The sequence below is a fragment of the Daphnia magna genome, linkage group LG5, assembly GCF_020631705.1.
Source record: "Daphnia magna isolate NIES linkage group LG5, ASM2063170v1.1, whole genome shotgun sequence".
NCBI classification, from domain to species: domain Eukaryota; kingdom Metazoa; phylum Arthropoda; class Branchiopoda; order Diplostraca; family Daphniidae; genus Daphnia; species Daphnia magna.
The window spans coordinates 4,136,182-4,146,497 of NC_059186.1; the positions used below are offsets into that span (position 1 = coordinate 4,136,182).

General features: G+C 34.7%; 1 protein-coding gene and 2 long non-coding RNA genes across 4 annotated transcripts; 2 read left to right on the top strand and 1 right to left on the bottom strand.

The window, feature by feature from the left end:
* Positions 1-2,725: 2,725 nt before the first annotated feature.
* LOC123472307 lies at positions 2,726-5,081 on the bottom strand. 2 transcript variants are annotated; one of them, XM_045173690.1, is made up of 7 exons: positions 4,771-5,081; positions 4,227-4,496; positions 4,051-4,167; positions 3,742-3,982; positions 3,442-3,673; positions 3,174-3,360; positions 2,726-3,103 (listed from the first exon to the last, which is right to left on the bottom strand). In XM_045173690.1, exons 3-7 carry the CDS (start codon positions 4,064-4,066, stop codon positions 2,967-2,969), a joined length of 813 nt encoding a protein of 270 aa, XP_045029625.1. In that variant the 5' UTR covers positions 4,067-4,167; positions 4,227-4,496; positions 4,771-5,081; the 3' UTR covers positions 2,726-2,966. The 2 variants fall into 2 exon arrangements, with proteins under 2 accessions (XP_045029625.1, XP_045029626.1); XM_045173691.1 differs by lacking the exon at positions 4,771-5,081 and having other exon boundaries at positions 4,227-4,626.
* A 474-nt stretch (positions 5,082-5,555) lies between these two features.
* Positions 5,556-7,003, top strand: LOC123472309. The gene is made up of 3 exons (XR_006646713.1): positions 5,556-5,698; positions 5,770-6,622; positions 6,687-7,003. It is a non-coding gene; the product is annotated as an uncharacterized LOC123472309 (long non-coding RNA).
* A 1,429-nt stretch (positions 7,004-8,432) lies between these two features.
* On the top strand, positions 8,433-8,903 carry LOC123472308. The gene is made up of 3 exons (XR_006646712.1): positions 8,433-8,453; positions 8,506-8,658; positions 8,720-8,903. It is a non-coding gene; the product is annotated as an uncharacterized LOC123472308 (long non-coding RNA).
* The last annotated feature ends 1,413 nt before the right edge of the window (positions 8,904-10,316 follow it).

Sequence of the window (10,316 nt, forward strand, 5' to 3'; positions counted from 1 at the left end):
TCAATGCAGATATATTGTTTAGATATGACACACGTTTGATACATGTTTGAAATGTTATTAAAAATATAAGACACGAACAGCTTATAGATCGCTTCTGGATTTGATGGCTTGAAGTATTTTATCCATGTATTATGCACCCTTCGTTCTTTTTCCTTTCTCGCGGTTTCAATAGCAGACGCAATCTAGTTTGATGCATTTCATTATTCTAACAAGGTTGTAAAGTATAATTTAAACTAATAATAAAATTTCAGATGCTTAAGATGAGCGCAAAAACACTGTGATAATGTTAATAAAAAATATCATTATTTTTTAAATATAAAAAAACCTTTTTTAGTGGTATTATTGAAATGCAGTATAAAGGGCAACTGAAAGCATTATGATATCGATCATCTTCAATCGGACATATATGTTTGCGAAGCGTGGTCGCTAGGTCTTCTGCTCTCGACGAGAACGAAACCTTTCAATGTCTCATTTGATAGTGGAAATTCCAAAAATATTACCCGAAAAGGGTAACTGGATATTTGTGGCTGCCGAAAATAGGATAGAAAACGATTTTCTGTATTTACCAGACAAATCTTACTCGGTTGTATACAAAACCCAACTTTTAAAGGTTGGGATGCCACCCGATGTGAAGAAATGGGACAGTCATCCATGTTACAAAATATTGGGAACTTTTGGTACGTTGTATTATTCTTATTTTACTAACTTTCCAATGTTAAATGAAATGTAATGGGCTGATTACTTTTGTTTTATTGCCGTTTAGGCACATGATGAAGCTAGGAGTAACCTTCCACGAGTAGAATCTGGTCTTCCCATTTTAAATGATTTTAATACAGGCAGAGGCCAACGGGAAAAGAAAATGAGAAAGTTGAACTTGCCAGGTGAATCTATAACGGAAGTTGAAAGTGAAGAAGAATTGGGAAGTCAATCGACTAGAAAAGCAGGTCTCCAAGAAACCCAGCATTGTTAGGCCTACATCTTTTCTCCCTAAACCACCAGCTGGACTACGTGTCTCCAAAGGAAAAACCCTCAAAGAAGTGCAACGCAAAGAAGTTTGTGAAGAGAAAGCAAGTAATGTACAGCAATTGAAACCTGGTAAACAAAAATTTAATTTATTATTATTATTAATGCCAAATATGCATTAACATCTTTTAATATAATTTAGTCAATGCTAGCACTATACATCTCTCTACTTCTGAAGAAGGTTCATCGTGCAATGTAGATCTTACAATTCAGCCACCTACGCAGCCTGGTAATGGACTTTTTTTCAATTAATTGTAAAATAATTTTCTCTTTTGTGTTTTCTAGAAGGCACCATCTGTCGCTTAGATACTGCGGTAGCAGACGATTCATACGGAACACAGCACTTTGGTACTATCGCAGCGAAAAGCATTTTTATTTCGTATTCTGTTTAACCTTCGTCAGTTTTCTTTACAGTTTTCATATTTTGTACTTCATTTCAGAAAATTTACATCCGTTCTCATATCAAAATGCTGGTGGTCATTACAATTGGGGTATGCCACCGTATTGGAACGGTAATTCTCAGCAAATGAATTCTTTTTATTCGTTGCCGCCTATACAATCTCCTTCGTCTGTGCTATGTGAACTTGGAAGCAAGCATATTGGTAAATATTAATAACAAGCAGTGTCCAAAATAAGACTTAACAGCTACATCTTAATTCAGTATTTAATTACTATATGGTGTTTTATCATATTTATCTTTGTTTTTAGTCGCTGATAGCAATAGAGGCACATCGAGTTCTGCAGAATACTCCTCTTATCCGATTCCTACACCATCTCCGTCACCTGACCTATGCCAATCTGGAAACAGTGGGGCACTGCAACAGATATATCGACACCCATCTATGAAAACAAACCTTCCTATTATATGCCTGATATTGAAGATTCTCTTGTTGGCGTTCCGGAGAAAACTAGTCGTGGTAACATTTTAATCTAAATGTATTTATTTATATTATTATATCATTTTTATAGTGAAAGGGGCTTCTGGAAACGAACATTTCATCTCAGCGTTAGCAAAAATCAATGATAAATTAAATGTGATCGAAAAATCTATCAAGCCAGTAAGTGACGATGAAGCTGCGGAAATTCAGGAAGACATTGATTCTCTTCCTTTTAAGAGTTTAGAGCAATGACATTCTTTTGAAAAAGTATTAACCACAGATAAGAACATTTACAAGAAGCTCGTAAGAATAATAACAAATTAATGAATTTATAAAATATCAAAGCTTTATATTTTAACGACTCAGGTATCCCGTATTCGTCTTTTGGGTAAGAAGAATTCCAAAAACAGCGAGAGTGACTACGTCAGAAGAGCTTGGAACACTGTTTTTTCCGATTCACTTTCAAAGGATGTAAATTGGTTAGGTAGACGAGATAGAAGAGTCAACAATGGATCAGGAAAAACAGGAATGAGTTCGTGCACTCCCAGCTAGCAGAGTATATTTCCCAAATATTGCTAAAATATTATATTCCTACAATTGAGATGTTGGTAAAATAATTTTTTTAAATATTTATCCAATATATTTTTGCACCCGAATTTATTGGGTCACAATATTTTTTAAGTTATTTTACTTCTATTGGTAAAATAACAGATTTCTTACTTTTCAAATGTTGGCGAATGTTATTTGCTTTATATTTAGCTGAAAACTGCATACATCGTATTTTGCAGAGGAAGTTATTATTGGAAAAATATGAAAGAAAAAAATTTACAGTCCACAATTTGTTTATTTTTCGATTCATGTTTCACGGCGATGTTGGACATAGAATTCAACTATCTGAATCTGATGAACCTGAACTAAAGTACGAACTAATACAATCAAAATTGTTCCTCTTGTTTTTTCTGAAATTGGCTGCTTCATTTCCAGATGATTCCACGTCTTCCTCCGACGATTCAAAGATGTCACTTGCTGAATTTTTTGAGAGATTTTTTTGTTGAATCTGTCCTTCTAATTTTTTTCGTTGATTTTTCTCTTTCTTTTCTCTGTGCCCCCATTTTTATCTCCAGATTCAATAAAAAACTTTTGTAAAGACGTTTTGAATTGATTGGGGTCGTATTTATCGTGATGTCGGGATAAACAGGCAGCTAAATATAAAAAAGTGTTTATCATTATTATTTCATTTTTATAACTTATATAAATTACGTCAATTATTACCACTAATGCAAGCCAAGATAGTTGGGCAAGATTGAGAAAATTTGTTTTTCTGTATTCCTTTGTCACGAATAACAGATGTTCCTTTAAAAGTACATAGCTGGGATAGCGGTATGGATATCAGAGTAGCCATCATGTTTTTGGCAGTTTGATATACTGAAGTACCAGGTACCATTTGTAGGAATGCCAACTAGAATTTAAAATTACGTTAATAACATTACACATTGGTTTTCTTTCTGTGAAAATGTAGAAATAAATATAGTGTACGTACCAAATCGTTCTTTATAGAAGCCCCATCATCGCTAGCTATGCTATCCTCAAATTTCACAAGTTCACTCCAATCGTCGAAAGGCATTGTGGGAAGCTTGTCCTTCAATAATTGAAGTCCAGAAGGAGAAAAGACTCCAGCAGTACGATTATTTTTAATCTCTATCACCATTTTTTCTGTTCGCTTACTTCGCTGATCCATTTTGATCAGTAGACGACTCATTTGAGCAGGAGTCCTGGACAAAAAAAAGTATTTAGATGTAGTTGCATAAAATAGAGTATTCTAAAAAAAGGCCATACGTACAACACCATTTCTAATTCTGAAGTATTTTTCTGGATTTTACTTCGTCTCTTTTGACTGATGAAGTTGATATCGCGGACTTTGCTTGCATTGGTCGCTCTAGATGCCTGCGTTGTCTCCTGGTATGAACTTTCAAAATCTTCTATATGTGATGGTTCTTCAAAAGTGTCAATATTGATACCAGAGTCGTTGCTCATATCTTCATATCGCGTCAACGTGACCTGACAATTGCGCTTAAATAATCCTAATAACAATAACAAATTAACTGTTCTGCCAATATATAATAACAACATAATATCTATTGCCATTTACCTTCGGGCGCAACCATATCTTTCTCTAATGATTCGGAATTTGAAACAGTGCTGACTGTGGCCGTTTGAATGACAGCTTTCAAAGATTTGCCTCTATCCACCCCACGTTTTCCGGATACTAATAAAAAAAGTAACTTATTATGATACTACAACTTAATAATAATAATCATATATTACCTTCGGGGACACTACTATTCGGTATAGATGGGAAATTTGAAATGTTTTGTTGTGTGGGCTTCTTGGCTAACGAGTTTTTCACTGAGGGCGGCGTAGTCCTGGTCGATTCTTGCGATAGAGCTTTCTCACTAGCTTTTGAAAATTCCCCGATTTCGTAATCATCAGCATACTTTTTATTCGCTATTCTCAAACGCTTTACTTGCTCAGATTCTTAAAACGTTTCTCCTTTACTCAGTCGTTCAACTCACCGATATGCAGATTTAATATCATCTAGTAGACAAATAAAATATTTTACGTTAATAATAAGCAGATGACGGTTAAGTAATTATAGAGCGGAAAAAAAGATTATAGAACTAGCTGTTTTCAAGGCTACTATGCTAAAAGAAATATAAATGTAGTTCAAGTCATGATTCCCTAATGTAAATAAAAACAAACGCTCTCGTTCGCCATCTGTTGGTAGAATCCACAACTATTTGTGTTGATCTCAATTGAATGCAAATTCAATATATTTTTTTTAATTTGACGAATCAGAGAATAATTTTACCAGTTTGAGAGAAATACACATATGAGAAAGTTATCCAATCCGATTCCGCTGGCTTCATGCTCTCACCACGTTGTTTCACTTGTTCACTAACTTTCATATCAGCAGGAAACTGGCATTTCAATATTTCTGGCTGACACCATTTAGGATTTAGAACACTGAAAACCTGTTTATTTGCCACTTCATCGTCGTAAACTTTTGCGACCCAATACCGCTTGTATGGCTTTTCTGGGAAACGTACTATTGCAGACATCTTGGTAGCAGAACGCAGACTTGATAAACGTGATTGCCTCTGATGATGCTAACGGCACGCAACGTTGCATGACCATTTTGTGAGAAGCTTAATTCGTCTATTCGAGAACTCATCTAGCGGAATAACAATAGTACTACAATAAAATTCCAGTTTTTTTAATTTATATATATTATTGCCACAATAAATGGATGGCCTGTCATAATTAACCACGCTTGTGTCATGATTTGCAATCATGAGTTCGTCTAGGTGGACAGAAAATAGGGAAGTAAATAAAGAAATCCAAAAGCTAAAACTTCAACAGCAAGAGCAAAATTTGGTTACTTATTTCAGTTCTTCATCAGAACGATCAGGTATAAATAAAATTAATGCATCTTAATATAATACCGATTCAGGCATTTGGTCAAAACTACTTTATTAAATATAGATTCCGGAACAAGTGCTGAAGAAAATCGAAGCGAAAGTTCAGACAATGATTTATATAGTGGAACATCCGACAGAAATTTAACAGATGAAGGTTTAAGAATGACGACAGGTATAATAATTTTTCCGTGCAAAGTGATACAAACAAACTTTCTAATCAATGATTAAACTTTAAAATGTCTTTAAAATATATAGAAAATTTACTACTTCACCAGGACATTTGTGCTAGGGGACAATTGATTGAATTTGAATCTTCAGGTATTATCTTAAAATTAAATAATACTTTATTATGGCTCAAATCAAATCATTTCTCTGTTTTTCATGTATAGCCTCAGATAGAGATAACAGATCTGCGGTATCTGCGGCACATTTTGACAACTCCTTACATAATAATGACACATCATCTTTATACACAACAACCACAGATTCTGCTGCAATTTATTACAACACAAGTACCGATAGTAGCTACAGCGATGAAATTTTAAACAACTTTGATGATATTGCAAATGAAAATCCAATTGAGGAAGCTTTTAACGGACTAACCATTACGGAGCGTATCGCACAGATAAAAATCAAGACTAATTGTTCTCTAACAACTATCGCTGAAATTTCAAATCTCTTACGCGACTTGGGGCATAACATACCTAAGGATCCAAGAACCATTATGAAGACGAAAGTTTGCGACTTAACCAAGTTAAATAACGGTGTCCAATGCAACAGCAACTCATTCGTCCACCTTGGATTAATTGAAGGGATAAGGAAAAAATTGATGAACGCCGACAAAAAGCTGATGATGCTTATTCTTCAATTTAATATTGATGGTTTACCGCTCTGGAGGAGTAGCCGCACGCAATTCTGACCAATTGTTTGTCGCATTATTAATTGTCAAGATAGTAGTGAATTTCTCGTCACTTTACACTGTGGAGTTGGAAAACCGCTAAGCGTCAGATCATATCTTCGGCCTTTTTTGGACGAATTAAAAGCGCTTTTAAACGACGGATTACTTCACTTTGGGCAAAAATTTGACATTCGAATTGGCGCTTTCTGTTGTGACGCACCAGCTCGCGCATTAATCAAGAAAATCATTGGACACACGGGATATTGCGCATGTGAACGATGCGAAACACATGGAATGAGATCTGATAATAGAACGACGTTTCCACAACTAACGGCAGCTTTAAGGTATTTATTATTGGTTAAAAAGCTACTGAATTATTTCTTGTAGTAAATTCAAAATGCTTTTCAGAACTGATGAGTCTTTTAGAGCTGGTTCTGATGAACATCATCATAATTCCATTAGCCCTCTTGAAGAAATCGATAATTTAGACATGGTGTTTGACATACCGTTGGATTATCTTCACCTGGTTTGTTTTGGAGCCATGAAACGCCTTCTGAAAATGATTTGGTTGGAACAACACCCCGATTGCCTGAGTAAGCAACAACAACGATTGATAAATGAATTAATCAGATTATGTGCCATGCAACTACCAAAGGAATTCAATCGAAAAGGTCGATCGCTTGAGGATATAAGTAACTGGAAAGCCACAGAATTTAGGACGTTTCTTCTCTACACTCGTATATATATTTTAAGAAACATCCTCCCTTGTCATCAGTACAAACACTTTATTTATTTCCATGTTGCTATTCGAATACTTTGCAATCCGAAATCTACGGTAGACCATATAAAATATGCCGATCAAGTCCTGAGACATTTTGTGACGAACTTTTCAGCTTTATATGGTGATTTTCATATTGTTTACAATATCCACTCTTTGATCTATTTGGCAGGAGACGTTCTTATTCATGGCGCGTTAGATACATTTAGTTGTTTTGGATTTGAAAACTATTTAGGAAAACTCAAAAGGCTTCTTAGAAATTCAAGACTTCCTCTCAAGCAAATTGTGCGAAGGTTATCAGAAATCGATGCTATGCAAAGTGCGATGAAGAGAACTGGATTAAATGAGCGTTGCGGAAAATCGAAATCATATGATACATTCGCTACTATCATTCCACAGTCTAAAAATGATTCCTATATTATCGTTCCAAGGGCTAGGCATCCAATAGTTATTAAAGTTACAGCTATGGATTCATTATATGTTACAGGTTACGCTCTTAGAATAGAAAAAGGCGTGATGGTAACTTTGAAGAGTTCTACTCGCACCCAGCTAAAGCATCTGAATTAAATGTATATAAAGTGCGCGGCTTAATAAGGCAGAAAAAATGGAATAAAAATGAAATTAAGAATGCTATAAAAGCTGTTTTTCTAAGAAATAATGTTATGCGCGATTATGGTTTAGTGATTCCACTACTACATTTGTCATCACAGTAATTATGAAGCAGCAAAATAAATAAACACGTTCAAAAGAAATGTATGTTTACGAATTTATTTGTTTTGAGTGAATTATGCATAAAAACGTCCAGGCTCAAAAAATTCAAACATTCATTTCAAAACAAATAAAACAGTATTATTAATTAATTAATTAAGAATTATCAATCAGTTTTATTTAAAGTTATCGAAAATAACAGTACTGACATTTGCATCCTTAATGTGTAAGACAAATCATAACACGGTGGCGTAGAGGTAAAGTGTTATATTCGTGATTCAATAGTTAGTTGTTCGAGACCTATGAACGACTTCGATTTTTAGGCTATGATTTGTTCATTTGGGCAAATTATGTATACAGAACTAACGTAATGAATACAATAAAAGTTATTTAGGATTTTTAACGCATGGTAAATGAAAAAGAATATAGCTTTTTCATAACTCAACGTTCGATTCCTTACTTAATGGTCCGTTATTGGTAAAATAACAAAAAATAATATTGATTTATTATTCTTTGATAAAAGTCATTTATTGGGAAAACAACAAAAAAATTTAACAGCCACTTTGTCGCAAAAAAGTAAAAATATAATATTATACCAATATATGGGTTATCGACCGAAGAATATTGTCGGAAAAAAATATTTTACCAATAAAGATCTGCTAGCTGGGCTATCACGAAGGCAGTTGAAGGTAAAATTAATAAAATTTTAGAATTGAACTTCATATCATTTAAAATATTTAGATGGTATTCGTTCAAACAAAAGTTTTTTGGAAATGGAACACGAATCTTTCATTCGAGAAACCAAACTTCATCTGCGCAATGCAAAATCTCGGTTCTGTTCGGCAGAAATCAACGCACAGCAGGCAAATGATGCTTGTGATTCCAATTAAAAAGGTAATTAATATATTGTTTTTGATAAATATATTATAATGCTATCTTTTTTTTCGGTATATAGAAGACAATGATCAACATGCATCAGGCTTCGATCTCAAGATGATCATCACTCATGTTCAACATAGACATTTACATTAAGAAAATTTGTGGATAAATCCTTTTTCGTTCGCGTTGTAATGTGTGATCTTTTTTGTAGCTGTCTCACAGCAAGTCTATACAAGGAATATATTTTTTTTTGTAAACAAGTTAAATTTGCTCTGTTTCAATTTTATAAATTTTGCAAAAAGTCTATAGAATATGTTTACAAGATATTTTACTTTACGAACTGACGTTTGATCAAACAAAGGGAAAAAATTGCAGAAGCGTCTGCTTTTACATGTAAACACAATTCTTTAAAAATTTATTTAAAAAAAAAAGAAACGAAGATGTTGGTTGAAAACAATTGTATTAAATCACCAAAAAATCAACGTACACTTTAAAATTAAAATAAAGTTTCAATTCCTTCTAATAAGAACACAGGAAACAAAAAACTGGTTTTTACGAGAGGAAAAGATGGGACGAATCCGACAATACGCAATTGGGATCAATGTGAGAACCTGCAACTCAGCATCCGCTCAGGGTCTATAGATTGCTGCAAATCGTATTCCGCTGTAAATTCTTTGAGGCTAAGCTGTGGTCTTCCAAAAGTAGCAGATATTACAAAGGAATGTCGATTTGATTTTAATACTACAGAATTCGTGAGCTCTGTATGCAACGCATCTCATTTGGCCACCAATGAGGAATACATGTGTTCCGGATATTGGCCCGGTTCATCATCTAACAACAGTTCCTTTATTGAAGAAGACTTGCTGTGTTTGTGGTATCATCTAAGACATAAAACCCCAGGAACCTCTGAACGGAAATTAATCGAAAGTCTTCAGGAAATCTCCTTTGATAACGATAGGGTAAACCTCACATGCTGGGTTTATATAAATTTCAGATTATCTTCTTAAAACTTTTGTTTAGTCTTGAACAGGTTAATATTGTCACATGAGTTGTATTAGAACAAGAACAAACGAATACAACAAGTGATGACTTAAATTCTAAACAATGGTTTAACTCAAACAAAAGGGATAACCATTACCAAAAGTTGGAGAAGCGTCTGAAGACCTCTTGGGAAACCAGGGAACTCCTCTTACGGAGCCCAGCTCCGGGAGCTCACCCGATGGCGACTCATCTAACGCAGATTCGGGGCAGCGTCTTATACCGTCGCGCAAATTACTCCCCTTCCGGACTGCATATCTGCGTATCTTTCTTAGAGCGGACTTCTCCCGATAGTTTCTTCACCACGATCGCAGCGTTGTCCAAGGAGCGGATGACTCATCTCTGTGAAGAGATAACCAATCTCCATTTTCACCCGCGACAATATTATAAACCCCACGTTTTTCAAACGTGCCCGAAGGGAGTTTGAATTTTTCCAGTATATCAAGGACAAAGAAATTCTCCGACGTTACGGGTCTTACAAAATTTGTGGACGGCAGCCTCACGGTATGCACGTCAATGCTAACAGAAAGCTATACCGCTTTGCTGCAGCAAAAGAGTGAGTAAAAAATATTACGATTACTGTACTACTATTTACTCTTTTTTAGTCGCCACCCATATAGCACATTTCTGCCGTC